The sequence below is a fragment of the Lithobates pipiens genome, unplaced genomic scaffold, assembly GCF_037356315.1.
Source record: "Lithobates pipiens isolate NorthernLeopardFrog02 unplaced genomic scaffold, aLitPip1_a1.2 Scaffold_3, whole genome shotgun sequence".
NCBI lineage: Eukaryota > Metazoa > Chordata > Amphibia > Anura > Ranidae > Lithobates > Lithobates pipiens.
Window position 1 is genome coordinate 208,831,891 of NW_027507790.1, and position 21,353 is coordinate 208,853,243.

Sequence of the window (21,353 nt, forward strand, 5' to 3'; positions counted from 1 at the left end):
AGGGTTCTATATACCCTGTGTAGGATAAAAATCTGGGTCAAGGGGAAGGGATCGAAGAATCTCCTCCCAAAACTCCTCAGAGATAGAGCCATAATCCCATTCCCATCCTGCATTACTATTATTATTATTACACAGGGTTAATATAGCGCCAACAGTTTGCGCAGCGATTTACAACATGTGGGCAAACACTACCGTTACAATACCATTCAATACAGGAGGGATCAGAGGGCCTTGCTTGTTAGAGCTTACTCATTACACCTAAAATACAGTGTGGGACACAAAGTCTTCTTTCCACCCCAGGAGCTGCACGTTTCCAGGCTTAGGCCTAAGCTACAGTACATGGTTGACATTTAGGAGTTCAGTTGTGCTACTAAAATTGTCTTGGCCAATTTTTTCGTAAACTACATAGAAATAGCATGCTGTAGCGTTTAATATCACATTATCACACAGTGCTTCAACTGTGTGACTTTAAATCTTACTACATGCTATTGTATAGCTTACACAATAGGGAATCATTTGTTCTATTAGTGAACAAGCAGCACGGTTCTGCTAGTATATTGATTTGTCTTCCTTTCACAACAAGTAGAAGGAAAGAAAATCGCTTGATTCCCCCATCAACACATTCAATGTTGATGGGGAATGGCCTCCTACAGCACTTTTGTATTCTGGCTGAGGGGAGGGGAGAGTGCAGAGAACCTTCCCTGCTGGCAGAATACAATGGCTACTGCTAGTGGCTATAGCTGCTGGCGGTAATCATATATAAAGAAATCAGACAGGCTGGTTTTACACAAGTTGATAAATGGATTGATTTGGGTACAATTAGCCAGCCCATACCTGGATCGAAATTTGGCCAGTCCTTGCTGAAATAGCCAAATTTTGATCCATGCATGGCTAGCTTTAGAATAGGACTTCACTGGTGATTTAATCTCTTTGCTATTGAGATTTAACCACTTGTTGGCAATCGCCTCATATGCATCTCTCTAAAATCAATGTGCTGCTAATGTGATGACTGTCAACGAGTAGTTTGATCTCCCAGTATCAACAAGGTCTTTTATCACCAGTGTAGTCCTGGCCTTATAGGTAGCTACAAACAGCCCAGTTCTGCCACTGATTTGTGGGCCATTGTGCCCTTTGAGGGTCATCTCAGGGAGCGATAATGCATACATCCAACTGTCAAGAGATCTTTTTGACACTACAAAACCAAGCCTTCCTGCTGCCCCTCGAACACTGGGTGCAGGGGAACTACTGGAGCCATCTGGGCTCCCAAGACACTGCAGGAATGAGAGACCTCCACATACTGATGTTGTTACTATAGTTCAAGTTTATTCTATAGGGCAAACACAATCTACACAATGGCAGTCCCCACCCTAGGATTGCCCCCTCTAACCCGTTTCACCCAATTGGAGCTTAATTGTAGAGATGTCTATGATTAAGTCCTATTTCATGAAACACATTAAAGGAGGAAGTTCTAGGCTGAGTGCTGCTATTATGTGGATTGTGGTTGCTCTATGGAATAAACTTAGACTATAGTGACAACATTGATGTTGCGGAGGTCTCTCAGTCCTACAAAGATTTTTATTGGTCACAGAGATTTTCCGGCTTGCTCATCTAAAGTTAGCACATTATCCCACTGTGACCTGCTTGTACTTGTCGCTAGACAAAAAACAAAGATATATATTGTCCTGCTGGTGCTCAGGAATGGGCTGCCAGCATGAAATATCGCCATTCAGTAGTGTAGTATGCTTAGAAAAATCGCCAACTCCCCAGTCTAGTCTACAGTGATAACATGTGTAAGATGGCCTCAGGCTTACAACACTCCACATGTTTCGCCTCACCCACCAGGGCTTAGTCATAAAGGTCTATGACTAAGCCCCGGGTGGGTGGGGTGAAACATGTCAGAGGGCAAGACTTGTGGAGTGGTGTAAGGCTAAAGCCATCTTGTTAACATATTAACAACATAGACTAGACTGGGAGAGTCCTGATTTTTCTAAGCAAGCACAGGCTAAATGAAATAGAAGTAATTCCAGCTGCGTATGGCTATCTTTATTTTTGTTCTCTATGAACTCATCATCCAAATACACACATAGCTACATAGGAAAATTCCAAGTTTTTTATTTTCCAACCATAATTTATTTACAAATACACTTTATAACTTTTATATACATTGCACATTTACATGGTAAAAAAGTACAAAACTATATATTTAAATGAATTTATATTTAACTTGCCATGTTCTTTTCTGCAAATATAAAATTGAATCAGAAACAAAAAGGTGTACTAGGAAGAATAGCAAGAAACTTGGACCGATAAAGCTCTGATATGGTTAAAAGCAAAATAAAAGAAAGAAAAGTGGTACTTTCGTAATGATTTGTGAAAGAATGAGAAAAATATGGGTAAAGGGGATAGTTTGCCTTTCCATTAGCAGTCACAAAATCCTTGTTGGTGTAATTTACTGAATACACAGATGCAGGTACCAATACAGAGCTACAAAAAATGGATATTAAAGGGCACCTGTCTCAATTATCAGGAGCTATTTTGTCAGCTTACCCAACATATGAGTATGTATCCATTGATTAACTAGAATAATGGATGACACTAACATCAAAAGACCTAGGACAGTGGTTTCCAAACTGTGGCCTGGGGGCCGAATGTGGCCCATTGCATACCTTTATCTGGCACTTGGGGCACTATTCGTTTCACTGTTACCAACGATGGGGCACTATTCGTTTCACTGTTACCAACGATGGGGCACTATTCCTCCCACTGACACCAACGATGGGGCACTATTCGTTTCACTGTTACCAACGATGGGGCACTATTCCTCCCAATGACACCAACGATGGGGCACTATTCCTTTCACTGATATCAACAATGGAGTGCTATTCCTTTCACTGCAACAATGATATGGTACTATTCCTCCCACTGACACCAATGATGGGGCACTGTCCCTCCCACTGATACCAACGATGGGGCACTATCCCTCCCACTGATACCAGTGATGGGGCACTATTCCTACAACTGACACCAACAATAGGGCACTAATATTTCCGGCAATACCAAAGATGGGACATTTTCTGCTCTGACTGGCCACAGTCTGCCCCCCTAAAGTCTGAAGCACAGTACACTGGCCATTTGTTTAGAACGTTTGGAGACCCTTGACCTAGGGAATAGATAGGTTGAATATTGGATAAGCCAACAAATAAGGTCCATCGGTCTAGACCATTTATTCTCAACCAGGAGTACTTTTAACATGGAGTACTTTCAATGGGTTTAGAGCAGTGGTCATCAACCCTGTCCTCAGTGCCCACTAACAGGCCAGGTTTGCAAGATAACTGAAATACATCATAGGTGATATCATTTGCTGCTCCGTGATTGCAGTAATATAGTCTGCATCTCCCCAGGGTAATACATAAAACCTGGCCTGTTAGTGGGTCCTGAGGACAGGGTTGATGACCACTAGTTTAGAGGATACTTCTGTTTTCTAGAGTAAATTCACCAAAACAGTTTAGAGATTTAGAATGTAATACATTATAAAAAAATGATTATGATGAGTAAGTTGTTTAAAAACAAATGCCTTTCACCATAGATTAATTGGTGCATATTTTAATAAACTTGAGAATTTCTGGTCTAGACCACAGGTAGGTCAGTCCAATAAAATTAGAGGATTCCGTTTTGGGTAAATACTGATTGGCTGAATCAACCCCTTTGCAGTTGACTCCCATTACACAGAAGTCTCACTCTTCCTTTTGGAGTATACTATTATTTGACTTTATGCAGGATTATCCAGATGAAGACGGACTCCTACTGCTGCAATGGGAGCTTAAAAGTCAGGAACTTCTGCAGAGACATCTCATCCTTGGAATCTCCAAGAAAATATAAAAGTCAATGGGTGATTCATCGCACAAGTATCTGCTCATAACAGAAACCCTAGTTGTGTGTGGACTAACCCTTTAAAAGACAACCTTCCCCTATTAACCACTACTAATATATATTTATTGCAGCCTCTTTTGGTCAGTCAAGGTCCTTGTAAACAAAACCCAAAGAATGTATGTACAAGAGTAAAAGATAAAAACCCAATAAATAAAACATAGCAGGACTGACATGCAAATGTGATCAAGAAAGAAAACGGAGAAAACAGGAATCGGCACAGTTCTTCAACACAGGGGGCACTGAACTGCACTGTCCTATCATTCCCTGAGTCAGGGGCATGACGATGGGCAAGGTAGTGCACTGGCCTCTGTCCTGCAGAGCTTTGCCAAGTCTTGCTATATAACTTCAGTTTATAGAGCAGACAGCTATGGTCAGTTGTAAGGAATGGAATTACAAGAGAGAAAAATAATAAGCTGAACTTTACAAGCAAAATGCATCTCACAATAAATAACACTGCTCTCCCTTTGACGAATATATTTTCTTCAAAACAAGGTGTACAGTCAAACAGACATTTTATGTATAAATTATAAAACATGACACTGTATAAATAAATGTCTACCCGACTCAACTATATGTATACTTTTTTCTTCTTCAAAATAAATAAGCATACACCTATGTACAGTATGGACATTAAAGGGTCAGTCCACCCAAAACTGATATTTCAATTGTGTGTAGAAGCCAGGGGGGCTAAATCACCCTTCCAGCTTCTTGTATCTTTCTTGGACTCCACTGTTGAGATCCCTGCACTCATTACCATAAATGCCCTTTTTTGGCCACGATGAAGACTCCCCCTGTACCTCAGGAAGACTCTATGAATACTAAAAAATCTCCCCACTGGAGCCCCAAAGAGATATAAAAAGACATTAGGCAATCCAGCCCACCAGAAACCACCCATAACTGAAATATCAGTTTTGGGCAGACAGCCCCTTTAATCCTTGCCCGGAAAGGCTGTTCCAACAGTTTTACCAGTGGACGGAAGATAGAGAGACGCTGTTGTAGTCTGGATCCTCTTCTTCATCCTCTTCCTCCGGTTCTTCATTAATGGCTATATAGGGGAATATAGGGGAGCTGTTGTTTAAATAAGGACAACAACAGCGCAGAAGCTCAGTGCATGATTTTTGTTTGTTTTTTGTTTTTGTTCTGAACAGCCAGAATACAGCGTTGCATTGTATGTGACTTGTAGTGATAAGCCTCACGGCATTTCTATAAAATAATACTTGTTCCTTTCTGTTTGTGTTTTTTTTTTATTTTTTATTATTTTATTTTTTTATTAATCTATGAAGTCTTAACTGCAGCAAGTTCTGAAGGACCTCAATGGATCGGGCTTTTATTGCAGGTTCCTGTAAATCAGACAAAAAGCGCTCTGGTGTTCTAGGTGTACTGCTTGTGTCTTCAAAGAGTTAGTAGTAAGGGTGCCCACTGCGTAAAGTGACGCATGGAGCGACTTTTTCTACCGAAGTTTGGAGTTAGGTCACTCAAAAGCGTTAATGAAGCAAATCAGCGAAGCACATAGAAGCAAAATTAGAAGAATAGAAGGAAAGATATTCTCAGGCAACCCCCTTATAAATAATTACATTTTGTTTTTGCAGTTTTTTTTTGTTTTCCTGCATAAGAGGCAATCATAGTCTGGCAAGGCCCCTTCACTGATAGAAATGCAGCAGGATAAATAGCAAGCATTGGTGCTGGTGTCCAATTCTGTCTAGTTCTCATTAGGGAGGGGTTGCCTTTAGAAATCTTACTTTTTTTTGTTTGCAGCTAAGTCACTTACAGTTGCAAGATCCGCTGTGTTTGACTTCCAAAAGTATCCCCAAGGAGCAGGCTGCCTGTTTCATGGCGCACTCGCTTGGGTAGGTGGTGTTATCACTGGCACAAACCGCTTCATCAGACTTGCTGTTTGGACAGGTATCGTCACACGAGGCGCAGCGTCCTCTGCCCACTCTACTGTCCCATAGACATTTCTTACTCATGCTGCACTGGATGTCTTCACATGACTTGGCCTCTGAAAAGAGTAATGAAGCAGATGTTAGAATAATCTACCAGGATGAAGGCAATTCATTAGATAAATTGGTCAGACCCAAATTAACTATTGCATGGCTTCTATAGTGCCCTTTGCAGAGCTGCACTCTTGAGTTCAGCTCCTACTTGGGCCTTATATGCATTTTTCTAAATGTTTTGCCTTTTTTATGCAGATATGAAAAACCCCCATATGTCAGCAAGTGATAACCAATCAGCTTCTAACTTCAGCTCGTTCAATTAAGCTTTGAATATAGAACCTAGAAGCTGATTGGTTTCTTTGCCCAGCTGCACCAGATTCTGTGTGCTCCAGTATTAGTAAATCTCCCACCATCTTTCTAACATATTTTTAATTTGCAAAACAATTATTTGTTGGAAATATAGATATTGTTTAGTAAATCTGTCACCATCTAGCTAATATAATTTTAATTTGCAAAACAAATATTTGTTGGAAATATAAATTTTGTTTAGTAAATCTCCCACCAACTATCTATTTTTAATTTGCAAACAATCATATGTTGGAAATATAAATGTTGTTTAGTAAATATTCCACCATCTATCTAACATATTTTTAATTTGAAAAACAATTATTTGTTGGAAACCTAAATGTTGTTTCTCAGTTTGATCTCAACTTGGCCAACCTGTACAAATTTTTATATCAATTTCTTTATATCAAAAAACCCCTTTTAACTGTATATTATTATGAATTATTGATTTTAAATGGCATTCTCTTGTTGAGTAATACATTGGATGAAATAAACTTTGTCACTAATACCATTTCAAAATCTTAAAGGTCAGTCCAGCCAAAAATGATATTTGAGAGTTTGGTGGATTTCGTCAGCATAAGCCTCTACTACAGGGTTTCTTAACCATGGTTCCATGGGACCCTAGGGTTCCTCCAAAGGTTGCTATGGGTTCCTTGAGCAATGAGCAATTTCTGCCAATCATATAAGTTGCCAATGGCACCACAGATCTTTTTAGCTATCTATAAGGGGATAATTCTTCTCAATGACCACAAGTGTAAGGAGTATTGTTCCCTCTGACCATCACATTAATGTTTAATGAGTTGTAGATATAATAATTTTGAGCAGGGGATTCCCTCATACCGAAAAGGCTGGTCTACTATCTCTCAAGGATTCTGGAGCTGCAATCTTTGCATTGAATTTCCAACTCTAAACTGCTTTTCCCGCTGGATTCCCAGTATATTTTTTAATAGAGAGCACAACAGAATGGATGGGTATACCAAGAACTTCAGGGTGTGCAGAACCAAGTCAGGAATTATGGTCAACATTGGAAGTGGGTGACTCAGCCAACCTATAACTGAAATAATACTTGTGAAATTACCCTTTGGAAATGTTGAATTTGTTGAATAAACAAACTATTGATATGTATTATTAACCAGGGAAAAAAATAACCCATCCCAGGAACCCATAGCAATTAGTCAGAAAGAAGCTTTCATTGGACTGGCAATCTGTCCTTTGTTCTGTTCCATAAGCCCATATATATCAATCTATAAGCCTTGAAGCTGCAGTACTTGCATACTTAAAGAACATGTCCTATGTAGGAAGATATTTCGGGATGATCTGTAGGATCTTGTGTCTTTGCCTCAAGCAGGGATTTAGGACAAGTGTAATTCAAGATGAGTTGCAGGCAACATGGGTCCAATACTTACTGATGCATTTTCCCTCATACGCCAGTCCAATAGATCTGCCTAGCAGGCAGGTGGCCTTCCTCAAGTGACATGCACTGGCATAGGTGATGCCATCATTGCCGCACAGGTACTGCTCAGACGATGTGGGTTCCGGACAGTTGAGGTGGCAAGTCACACAATATGCATTATTGGTCTGATCCACCACGCAAGTGGACGTCCCGGGACATAACACGTCTCTGCAGGTCTCTGAAACAAACACAGGGGAGACAGAGATCAGTGAGAGCTCCACTGCAAGGCATCACTGCTAACACCACAAAATTCACAGAATTACTGATCAGAGGGGTCTTATAATTAATTGCAGGGTTTTTATATTAATATAAATATACATTCCTCTAGACATGCTTCTGGATGCCCACATGGCAAACTACCATGGTATGGTAGATCTGGGACTTGCACGTACTTTTACATTTGCCTTGGTATTGCACATCCAGTTCGGGCACTCCTTTACATTTGGCCTTGAGCAGGGCACATTCGTCCTTGTAGGTCTTTCCATCCAGGCCACAGACGGGGCCCTTCCAGGTGATGTTGGAGCAGTCTGGGGCACACACACAGCGCGGCTTGTTCTTCTTGTTCATCTTGCACTTCTTTCCCGGACCACAGTCGACATTCTCGCACGTCTCTGGGAATGGACGCACAATGTTAGCCAAGAGTTCAGCTGGGCTTTCTCTACTCTCTTAAGGCACAACATACAACTCATACCAAACTCCACAAATACATGAGAGTTTATTATACCTGTGTGCTTGATATAAAATATATCTATTATCTATCTAATTATTATCTATCTAATAGAAAAGTGAGGGACACTTAGGGGTAATATCCATCAACTCTATACCACGTGTTAACACATATAAGATATCTACTGGAAACCCCATGCCAAATATATATATATATATATATATATATATATATATATATATATATATATATATATATATATATATATATATATATATATATATATATAGATATGCACACGCATATAAAAAATGCATATATTTATGAAAATAAATTCATGTAAGTACAATAGTAGTTTCCCCACTAACAAAGCATAACACACAAAATTTTCAAAAGCCAAATCAAAATTGAGTGCAGATGTCCCCTCCAAATCCCCCTGTGAAAACTCTAGGTGGCCACATACTCCACCCTGCAATGCAACCCCAGACCACAGCTTCTCAGGTATGGGTCTTTGGGTCTCTGTGTGTATGTGCTGTTTATTATTGTGTATATGTGTGTATATATGTACATACATATATATACACACACGTGTGCAATGTGAAATGTACATCGATAGGGCCCATTGTAGGCACTCACTCAGGTTGAACTGGATGGACTGGTGTCTTTATTCAACCTTACTAACTATGTATATATATATATATATATATATATATATATATATATATATATATATATATATATATGCCCTGTGAAAGTGTACGTATGGGTGTGAGTGGGTAAAATAAAAAAGTCTAAGCATCTATACATTAATGACTGTGGTTAGATCTGTGGGAACCAAATCCTTCCCCCACCCCAACCCAATATTGTACATAGACAATACCTTTTTTTTTTAACCCATTATGGGATACTACACAAAGACATGCATGCATGTGCAAAAATTTGACTTTTAAACTATTCACGTCATGAACATTTCCATTTCCAAATCCTAATATTATAAAATATTATGATACTATGCTATGATAAAAAAATATTAAGCAAAAAATAGCAATACAAAATTACCGTAATGCTAATAATAATTAAAAAGATATACAAAAATAATACAACCTAAAGCTAATAATGATAAACATTATTTTATGCAAAATAAATAAATAAATAAATACAATACTGCTAATAATAATACATTAATATAGAAAAAAAAATATATACAATAATGCTATTCATAATAATAAGATATAAAAAAAAATATACAATGATGTTAATAATACTACTAATATACAAAACTAACAAAAATATACAATAATGCTAATAATAATTAAAAAATTATTATGAAAAAAATAATACGAAAAATATATAATGATAGTAATAATAAAAATAATATAAATTAAAAAAAAAACAACAAAAATATACAATATTGATAATAATATGCAAATAATAAGACTAACAATAAATTCAATGAGTGATAAGGATGAGGTGGGGGTTCTACCTTTGCAGGGGATGCAATGTGGCGCCCCTCCATTGAAGATCATCCATTTGAAGAGGGTACTGTTGGGTACATCTTCCTCCGTCCACGAGGTGCCCAGCCTCCCAGTCTTGCAGCACTCATCCTTGGTCAGATCCGTCCTGTAGAGGACCTGGCAGCGACCGTTCTTGGATTGCTGAAGCCAGCAGTTCCCAGCTGGAAGACACACAGAGCGGGCGTCAATGAGCAGCAGCAGTAGACCCAACACATGTGATCTTCCCCTCCACTACTCTGTTTACTCTGATCTGTAATGTTTCCTAACCCTCAGCAGTAACACTAGCCGGGATTAACCCCTTGTGCCCACCGGCACCTAACCTCTTACATTCCTCTGCATCCCCCGTGCGTCAATCCCCAGCTCACTCTCTCTAGCACTGTCACTATGTTGCAATCTGAGTGGGCTTCAAAGTCTTTCCATTCTTTCCAAACATCCTATTCTGCAGCCTTCCTTTTAGGAACGGAAATCACTTAGAGAAAAAAAAGAAAAAAAAGGGTGAAACACTAAGAGGGGAATTTACTAAAGATCACCACACACGTTACAATCTGATTGTACAATCTCTGTTAGAGCTACCAACAAGTATATAGTACAAGGACCTGCCTGATAGTATAGAAATTGATTGGATAGCTTAGGTAGGTCCTCCTATTACATAATAATTTTGGCATCTCTATGGTTAGGCTCACGTCTATGTGTGTTTATTGTGTTTGCTGAAGTGCAGAAACACAAGACAATCCATTGAATGTTATTTCCTATGAGCCCTGTTTACATCTATAGTTTCCTGCAGTGTGTTTTTGGAATAGGTGCAGGGACTTTATCACTTGCAGGATGGTGCGATTTTGGCTCCATAGACTTAAATAGAAAAGCATGAAAAAGACATGTGCATGTGTTTTTGGTAGAATTTGGTGTCCTACAACTCCTCCCCCCCCCCCCCCAAAAAAAAAAACCCACAAGAAGCATGAAAATGCATTCAAAGCGCATTAAAACATGCATTCCAAATGCATCTGAAAAGCACAGGTGTGAGCCTAAAGGTGACTTTACAGAGTATGGTCAGATAGTTGCATGTGCTGAGCCTAGGACTGGACCAGCCAGAATGTGGAGCAGCTGCGCAAGGCAACCAATCAGCTTCTATCTTTCATGTTCAAAGGTTAACAGGACTAGCTGAAGCGAGAAGCTGATTGGTTGCCATGCACAGCTGCTCCAGTTTTTGTAATTACCCCCCGCAAGGAAAATAATATAGAAGATAAACTTATAGATAGTAAAGGGGAAGAAAATAAAGTATAAGAAAAAAAAAGGATAAGAGGACAATGTATAGGGGAATAAAGTGTAGGAAAATAAAGTAGCTTGTATTGCGAAACGCTTGTAAACCATGTTACTCGCAATCCAAGGTATTACTGTATAAGAAAATAAAGTTGATTTTACAGCTAGTATAGAGCCTGGGACTGGAACCACCAGAATGTGGATGCCATGCAGGATGCTCCACATGGCATGTGGATGCCATGCACAGCAACTACAGTTTTTGTAACCCCCCCCCCAGAAAATAAAATAGGGCATAAAGTAATAGACAGTAAAGCAGAAAAGGATAAAGTATAGAAAAATAAAGGATAGGAGAATAATGTATAGGAAAGTAAAGTGTAAGAGAATAAGGTTGATTTTACAGAGCTAGTATGGTTGGAGTATAACGTGTGGTGCGCATGGCAACCAATCAGCTTCTATCTTTCATTTTCAACGCGTAACGGAACCAGCTGAAGCTAGGAGCTCATTGGTTGCCATGCACAGCAACTCCAGTTTTCTGTAAATCCCCCCTCCCCCTTGGAAAATAAAATAGAACATAAAGTAATAGACAGTAAAGCAGACAAGGATACGGTCTAGGAAAATAAAGTATAAGAGAATAGTGTAAATTAAAATAAAGTTTAAGAGAATAAAGTTGATTTTACAGAGCTAGTATGGTCTGATTGTAATGTGTGGTGTGCATGGCAACCAATCAGCGTAATCTCCAGTTTTCTGTAAACCCCCCCCCCCCCCCAGGAAAATCAAATAGGACATAAAGTAATAGTAAAGCAGAAGAGGATAAAGTATAGGAAAATAATGTATAGGCGTATAATGTAAAGGAAAATAAAGTATAAGGGAATAAAGTATAAGAAAGTAACATGTAAGCATATTAGCTATAAGAAAATAGGGTAGGAGAAAATAAAGCTTGAGGGTATAAAGTAGAGGAGAATAATGTAGAAGGGAATAAAGTAAAAAGGTATACAAGGAGAGAATAGTAAAGTAGAAAGGTGTAAAGTAGAGGAGAATAAAGTAGAAGGGAATAAAGTATAAAGGTACAAAAGTAGAGGAGTAAAGAAGAAAGGTGTAAAGTAGAGGAGAATAAAGTAGAAGGGAATAAAGTAAAAAGGTACAAAAGTAGAGGAAAATAAAGTAGAAAGGTATAATGTAGAGGAGAATGTGGTAAAAGAAAATAAAGTAGAATAGGATAAAAAAATAAAGTAAAAAAAAGGCAGAATAATGTAAAGTAGCAATATGTAGAATTAAATAAAGCACATAAATAAATTAAATAGAAAAACAAATAAAGTAAAAAAAAAAAAGACTAAACAGAAGAAAATAAAGTATAGAAGGAGAAATCTAGGTGGAAGAATAAATCCTGATGTTAGATAAGGATCACTAGGAAGGACTTCCATCGCCCCATTGATAAATCTGGCTACAATTTCCATACTATGTAGCAAGGGATAAATAGAAACTTTCGGATCTCCCAAGCCCAGACCAGACGACCGATAAGAAAACTTTCCAATCCAGTTGCACACAGAGGTCCTGTCAGTGGATTTCAGTCCCTGCAAGTTTTGTGTGTTTTTTATTTTATTTTTTCTGCTCCTCCGGAGAAGTAACAAGTGAAATCCCTTCGTCTGGCTGCCATCCCACCCCACATTCTAAAAAAGCCGAAATCTGCCGGCCGATCTTACCGTGCACGATGTGATCTTCCATGTAATGACAGAGGCAGAGGGTGAGGAGGACAAGCAAGCCCGGGCGGATTCTCTGATTTAACATCCTGGGATTATTTTGCTGCTGCTGGGAGAAGTCGGTGGAAGAGACTCGCTCGCTGCGGCGATCGCTCTATTGAATGAACGTCGGGGCTATGCAGTCTCTCTTTAAATCTATAAGGGGGTCTTAGCTGTCTGCGGTGGGCGGTCTCCCGATGTGTGTGTGAGTGTTTGGGGGGTGGAGATCCTTCTTCTTCTTCTTTCTTTTTTTTTTTTTTTTTGTGTGTGTTTTTTTTTTTTTTTTTGCAGCTGAGAAATTCAGAGTGAATCAGGTGACACGGTGTACCTTCCGCGCTCCCTCCACCAATGGCCGGGAGGTGTCCTTCCAATGTGAGTGCCAGGAGGAGCGCCCAGCGGAGCGCCCAGCGCCGAGGAGCCGCAATACAATCACGGAGCGACAATGAAGGACATCGCACAACTTCAACCTTACCGGACTTTTCTCAGAAAAAAAAAAAGTTTAGACAACGTAGGCGGTCTCTTTCCAAGATTGCCCCCCTAGATAATGAACTTCTATAGGGTCACTTTATTAAAGCCTGCTATCCCCCCTCCCCCCCCCTTCTCTGGTTGGCGGAGAACATTTTTTGGCAGCTCTCAATGAAACAGAGTAGGCGATATTTCCTTTTATACAGAACGATTACTTAACGGAAAATGGGGATTGTTGGAGTCAAAGGCTTGTCCCCGTACAATGTCTATTCTTCTCCTTCTCCAGGCTCAGACAGCCAAGTATGCAGACAGATTATCCGAACATTCGCAGGTCACTGCCTGGATTTGTCGCTCTACACCCCCCCCCCCCCTTCTTCTGTGTGTGTGTGTGTGTGTGTGTGTGTGTGTGTGTGTGTGTGTGTGTGTGTGTGTGCGGCATAACTCGGCGATAACACATTTCTTTCCACCAACTGCACACATAGGACGACTAATCTGTGCACAATGCGGGACGTACAATAGCGGCGGACATACAGGCGTGCTAATATTAGAAGACAGTTGTTTGGGTTCCCCCCCCCCCACATCTCCCCCCACTTCTCACCCCCCCCCCACATCTCACCCCCTTACTTTCCACCTCCCACATCTCACCCCCACATCTCCCCCCACTTCTCACCCCCCCCACATCTCACCCCCTTACTTTCCACCCCCCACATCTCACCCCCCACTTCTCACCCCCCACATCTCACCCCCTTACTTCACACCCCCCACTTCTCACCCCCCACATCTCACCCCCTTACTTCACACCCCCCACATCTCACCCCCTTACTTCACACCCCCTACTTCTCACCTCCCCACATCTCACCCCCCACATCTCACCCCCTTACGTTCCACCCCCACATCTCCCCCACTTCCCACCCCCCCACATCTCACCCCCTTACTTTCCACCCCCCCACATCTCACCCCCCACTTCTCACCCCCCACTTCTCACCCCCTTACTTCACACCCCCTACTTCTCACCTCCCCACATCGCAACCCCTACTTCTCCCCCTCTACTTCTCCCCCTCTATTTCTCACCCCCCACATCTCTCCCCCCCCTACTTCTCACCCCCCTCACATCTCACCCCCCACTTCTCACCCCCCACATCTCCCCCTACTTCTCACCCCCCCGCATCTCACCCCCCTACTTCTCACAACCCCACATCTCACCCCCCTACTTCTCACCCCCCACATCTCCCCCCCCTACTTCTCACCCCCTACTTCTCACCCCCTATCTCACCCCCCACTTCTCACTCCCCCTACTTCTCACCCCCACTTCTCAACCCCCTACTTCTCACCCCCCCACTTCTCATCCCCCCACATCTCACCCCCTACTTCTCATCCCCTACTTCTCACCCCCCAACTTCTCATTAGGCACCTCCTGCAGGCACACATGAAAGCAGACTGGTAAATGACTGACCCCTCTGCATACCCCCACCACTCCTCTACACCCCCACCACTCCTCTACACCCCCACCACTCCTCTGCACCCCCACCACTCCTGTACACCCCCACCACTCCTCTGAACTCCCCCCACCACTCCTCTGCACTCCCACCACTCCTCTAGACGTCACCACTCCTCTGCACCCCCACCACTCCTCTGCACTCCCCCCACCACTCCTCTGCACTCCCACCACTCCTCTAGACGTCACCACTCCTCTGCACTCCCCCCACCACTCCTCTGCACTCCCACCACTCCTCTAGACGCCACCACTCCTCTGCACTCCCCCCACCACTCCTCTGCACTCCCACCACTCCTCTAGACGCCACCACTCCTCTGCACTCCCACCACTCCTCTAGACGCCACCACTCCTCTGCACTCCCCCACCACTCCTCTGCACCCCCACCACTCCTCTGCACCCCCACCACTCCTCTACACCCCACCACTCCTCTGCACTCCACCACTCCTCTACACCCCCACCACTCCTCTGCACTCCCCCCACCACTCCTCTACACCCCCACCACTTCTCTACACCCCCACCACTCCTCTGCACCCCCACCACTCCTCTGCACCCCCACCACTTCTCTGCACTCCACCACTCCTCTACACCCCCACCACTCCTCTGCACTCCCCCCACCACTCCTCTACACCCCCACCACTTCTCTTCACCCCCACCACTCCTCTGCACCCCCACCACTTCTCTGCAATCCCCACCACCACTCCTCTGCACCCCCACCACTCCTCTGCAACCCCACCACTCCTCTGCACTTCCCCCGCCACTCCTCTGCACCCCCACCACTCCTCTACACCCCCACCACTCCTCTACACCCCACCACTCCTCTGCACTCCACCACTCCTCTACACCCCCACCACTCCTCTGCACTCCCCCCACCACTCCTCTACACCCCCACCACTTCTCTACACCCCCACCACTCCTCTGCACCCCCACCACTTCTCTGCAATCCCCACCACCACTCCTCTGCACCCCCACCACTCCTCTGAATCCCCCACCACTCCTCTGCACTCCCCACCACCACTCCTCTGCACCCCCACCACTCCTCTACACCCCCACCACTCCTCTGCACTCCCTCACCACTCCTCTGCACCCCCACCACTCCTCTGCACTCCCTCACCACTCCTCTGCACCCCCACCACTCCTCTGCACCTCCCCACCACTCCTCTGCACTCCCTCATCACTCCTCTGCACCTCCCCACCACTCCTCTGCACCCCCACCACTCCTCTGCACTCCCCACCACCACTCCTCTACACCCCCACCACTCCTCTGCACCCCCACCACTCCTCTGCACTCCCCACCACCACTCCTCTGCACCCCCACCACTCTTCTGCACTCCCCACCACCACTCCTCTGCACCCCCCACCACTCCTCTGCACCCCCCACCTCTCCTCTACACACCCCTACCACTCCTCTACACACCTCTACCACTCCTCTACACCCCCCACTCCTCTGCACCCCCCCACCACTCCTCTGCACCCCCACCACTTCTCTACACACCCCCACTACTCCTCTGCACCCCCACCACTCCTCTGCGCCCCCACCACTCCTCTACACCCTCACCACTCCTCTAAACCCCCACCATACCTCTGCACCCCCACCACTCCTCTACACCCCCACCACACCTCTGCACCCCCACCACTCCTCTGCACCTCCCCACCACTCCTCTGCACCCCCACCACTCCCCTACTTCCCCCACCACTCCTCTGCACCCCCCTCTCCTCATCTCCCTCTTATACTTCTGGGACACTTTGCTGACTTCTCAAAAAGCTGCATGCATCCCTCTCACTTTTCTTCCTCCTCCTCCCCTCATTGCTCTGTATAGGAGGTGGGACAGTGCCCTCTGGAGGGCAAAAACAGCACATGGGGGAGGGGGGGTGGCTATATTGAAGTGAAACGAAACTTACATTACTACCTTTTGGTATGTTAACCACTTGCTTACTGGGCACCTAAACCCCCCTCCTGCCCAGACCAATTTTCAGCTTTTAGCGCTGTCATGTTTGGAACGACAATTGCGTGGTCATATAACACTGTACCCAAATGAAATTTTTTATATTTTTTTCCCACAAATAGAGCTTTTCTTTTGGGGGTGTTTGATCACCTCTGTTTTTTTTATTATTTGTTAAAAAAAATTAAAAAAGACAGATTAAAAAAAATTCAAATACAAAATCGTTTTATATTTTGTTAATAAATTTTGCAAACAGGTAATTTTTCTCCTTCATTGATGTACACTGATAAGGCTACACTGATAGGTTGCACTGATGGGCACTGATAGGCTGCACTGATGGGCACTGATACGGCGGCACTGATGGGCACTAATAGGTGGCACTGATGGGCGGCACTAAAGGGTATTAATAGGTGGCACTGAAGGGCTCTAATAGGTGGCACTGATTGCTGGCACTGATGAGTGGCAGTGATCGGCACTGCTGAGGCACTGATTGGCACTACTGGTGGGCATTGATAGGTGGCACTTGTGGGCACTGATAGGTGGCACTGATTGCTGGTACTTACTACTGTGGGCACTAATTGGGGCACTGTGGGCACTGATTTGTGGCACTTGCAGGCGATAATGGTGGGCACATATGAGGCAGCTTCACCTCTTCCTTTTCAGGACAAATGTCCCTTCAAACAGAAGCCGGCGATCGTTTTTTTTTTTCTTCTCACACTGTCAGCGTAAGAAGAAAAAAAAAAGATTACTGATCCTCTGCTTACATCACATGATCAGCTGTCATTGGCTGACAGCTGATCACGTGGTAAGGGGCCGGGATCGGCCCCTTACTCGGATCTGTGATCACCCAAGTCTCATTGACTCAGTGATACTGATCACAAAATGCGCCGCATGTCATTCGGCTATAGCGTGGATCTAAACAGGTTAAAGGCTAGGTTCACATTTGAAAAAAAAAATGCACATATTTTTGCAAGAAAAAAAATGCGCACTTATTATTATTATTACATAGTTACATAGTTAGTCAGGTTGAAAAAAGACACAAGTTCATCCAGTTCAACCATAAAAAATAAATAAATAAATAAAATAAATAATATCATACAATCCCATATACCCAGTCCTATACACAATTGATCCAGAGGAAGGTGAAAACCCCAGCAAAGCATTATACAATTTTCTACAGCAGGGGAAAAAATTAATTCCTGATCCCAGAGAGGCAATCAGATATTCCCTGGATCAACTTTACCTATAAATGTTAGTACCCAGTTATATTATGTACATTTAGAAAAGAATCCAGGTCTTTCTTAAAGCGGGAGTCCGCCGTTTTTTTTTTTTAAAAGCCAGCAGCTACAAATACTGCAGCTGCTGACTTTTAAAATAATGACACTTACCCGCCCAGCGATCTCGATCGTCTCTCGGGTGCTGCCGCCGCCATCTTGGGTATGGGAATCATTTCCCGGTTCCCTACTGTGCATGCGCGAGTCGCGCTGCGCAATAAGGATGGTCCCGCTGTCTCTGGGATCCGTGTGTTTCCCAGCAGGCAGCGGGAGACCTTCGGAAAGGGGTGTAGATTCTGCGGAAAGGGGCGTACCTTCTGCAGAATCTACGCCGGAAGTGGGTGCAGATACCTGTACTGTACAGGTACCTGCACCCCCCTCCCCCCTGAAAGGTGCCAATTGTGGCGCCGGATGGGGGGAGGGTTCCAATGAGCGGAAGGTCCACTTTAGGGTGGACCTCCGCTTTAAAGCAATCTACTGATCTGGCCAGAACCACGTGTGCAGGGAGTTTATTCCACATTTTCACCGTTCTTACTGTGAAGAAACCTTTCCGTATTTGGAGATTAAATTATTATTATTAATTATTATTGTCATTATTATTATTAAAGCGGAGTTCCACCCATTTAAAAGTCATCAGCTACAAAAAGTGTAGCTGCTGACTTTTAATAATCGGAAAACACTCACCTGTCCCACGGTCCAGCGATGCGGGCGCACAAAGCCTTGCTTCTCTCTGGGGCACCGGCATTCTAACTGTGGGTGCCCGGCTGTGGTGTGAATGGCCGGGCAATCTTCTGGGACCTGTGACGTGTCCCAGAAGATTGCGGGAGGGGGGGGGAGTTGATCTTTGTTCCGGCGCCGTGGCTCAGTGGGAAGAAGTGGGAGGTGGGTGCCTCTAAAAACAGGGTACCTGTCTCCACCCCAAAAAAAAATCACATGCCAATTGTGGCATGTCAGGGGGTCACCAGCACTTAAAGTGGAAGTTCCATCTTTGGGTGGAACTCTGCTTTTAGGGCCAGTTCACACCACATGCAGTCCAGTGCATTTTTTTCTGCATCAAAAATGCATAGAAAGTAGGTTATATGATTTTCAATGGCATAGTTCACACAAGTGCTTGCAGTTCCAGTGTGTTCCAGTTCCAGAAAAAAAGTAGAACATGCTGCATTTTTCCTGCACTGGACTGTACTGGAATGCTGTCAAAACTCACGGGAACGCACCTAAACGCACCAAAAACGCACTGGAACATCCATGTTCTTATTTAAGGTTAAAGAAAAAAAAAGGGGGGGATGCACTGGACTGCATCAAAAACGCATCAAACACGCACTGGAACAAATAAAAAACGTGCATGCAAAAAAGCATCTGGAGTGCATCCGGACTGCGTTTCTACAGTGTGAACAGGTCCTAATAATGAAAAACTTGTTGCACTATTAATATAAGGCCCCTTTTACATGGGCTGTCCGATCAGGTCCACCTATCAGTTTTTTAGGCGGATCTGATCAGATCCTTCATTCTCCCCCATGGAGTGGCGGATATCAGGGGTGAGATGTCTGCTGACATCCATTCCTGATCCAGATACAAAATCCAGATGGATGGTGGTCCTATTTTTTACATCCCTCTGGCAGATCAGATGAAGACAGACATGCGGTCTGTTTTCACCCAGTTTTCCCATAGAGGAGAGCCCGGGCCTTTGTACGTCTCCACTAGGCACAGTGACGGACCTGTCATCTGCCTGCTCAGTGGGGATCAGCAGAGCATTTTTTTTTTAAAAATTGCACTATAAACAAAAATAAGAACAACAATTTTGAAAAAATAAAATACTTTCTGCTATTAAACATACCAAAAATAAAATATAAAAAAATCGAATTTCTTCATCAATTTAGGCCAACATGATTTTGGTAACACAATCCCAATAAGCATATATTGATTGGTTTACACAAACTTTATAGAGTCTACAAACTATGGGATATATTTATGGATTTTTTTTATACTAGTAATGGAGGCTATCGGTGACTTATAGCAGGACTGCGATATTGTGGCGAACTATCGGACACTTTTGACACTTTGCGGCAACCAGTGACACTAAAACAGACCGATTCTAGTCTCTGTTTGCAGAGGCACAGGATCCTCCATCCCCACCTGTCAGGACTGAGATAAGCCTTATTTACATAGGCATATCTCAGTTCTCTGTTTTACCAATGATCGGCAGGTGCCGGAGGACATTGAGTCCCTGGGACCTGCATATCGGCTTCTGCTATGAATTATCACAGCAGAAGCGTCCCAGGCGCCCCCTACAGGCAGAAGTGCAGGATCACGTATATATATATATATATATATATATATATATATCTAAATATACATGGTCCTATGCACAGCTGCCACCTTGTAGCCGTAAAAAGGGCTATAGCACAGTTAAAAAAGATGTTTCTACAGGAGTTTTGCCTGTAAAAGCAGCTCAATGTTATCCTATATGTCCATACACATTAGGATGAATACAGGCATATTTTAAACTCAATGTTTAGAGGCAGAAAAAAAAAAAACCTTCTGGTTTGCATTTTTGAGAGGAGTTTTCGGGCAGAGAAAAAATGCTAAATGCTCCTAAAGGTTCCTAAACACATGCACAGAAATGTACTATATGAGCATTTTTTTCTGCCAAGGGAACTGGTATTTTTTTAAACCCAATGTGCATGGACCCTGAAAGCTTTTTATTATATTGGCTCCACAATTGCAAAAACAAAAGCTTGTGAGCTGATTTTCTGTGTTTTCTCTTATGCCATGTACACACGCCGGACTTTTCGACAGCAAAGGTCCAACGGAACGAATCCGTCGGACAATTCGACTGCATGTGGGCTTCATCGGACCTTTGCTGTTGAAAAACCAGATGCACTTTAGATTTAGAACATGTTTCAAATGCTTCCGACGGACTCGAGTCCGGTCGAAAAATCCATTCGTCTGTATGCAAGTCTGACAGATGAAAACCGACGCTAGGGCAGCTATTGGCTACTGGCTATGAACTTCCTTATTCTAGTCCGGTCTTACGTCATCACGGTCAAATCCATCTGACTTTGGTGTGATTGTGTGTGGCCAAGTCCGTTAGTTCGTAAAGTCCGCCGAAAGTCAGTCGGGAAGACCGTTAGACCTAGTCTGCTTGAAAGTGCGGTCGTGTGTACACGGCATTAGGCTAGAGATACAGTATGTATCCAGTACCCCAGGGAACTCCATAAAAGTGTCCAACGTTTTATTAAACGGTCACATAACAACAGAAGATTGCAACGTTTCAGAGCCACACAGCTATCTTCTGCTGTGATGTGATCATTTCATACAGCGTTTGACCCTTTTTTGGAGTTTC

At 43.4% G+C, this 21,353-nt stretch overlaps 1 protein-coding gene across 2 annotated transcripts; it reads right to left on the reverse strand.

Moving 5' to 3' along the window:
• Positions 1–2,088: 2,088 nt before the first annotated feature.
• On the reverse strand, positions 2,089–13,021 carry FST (follistatin). 2 transcript variants are annotated; one of them, XM_077462755.1, is made up of 6 exons: positions 12,801–13,021; positions 9,813–10,004; positions 8,055–8,273; positions 7,616–7,840; positions 5,699–5,929; positions 2,089–5,270 (listed from the first exon to the last, which is right to left on the reverse strand). In XM_077462755.1, coding segments are annotated over exons 1-6 (954 nt in total). In that variant the 5' UTR covers positions 12,886–13,021; the 3' UTR covers positions 2,089–5,268. The 2 variants fall into 2 exon arrangements, with proteins under 2 accessions (XP_077318881.1, XP_077318880.1); XM_077462754.1 differs by having other exon boundaries at positions 2,089–4,975; positions 12,801–13,019.
• Positions 13,022–21,353: the final 8,332 nt, after the last annotated feature.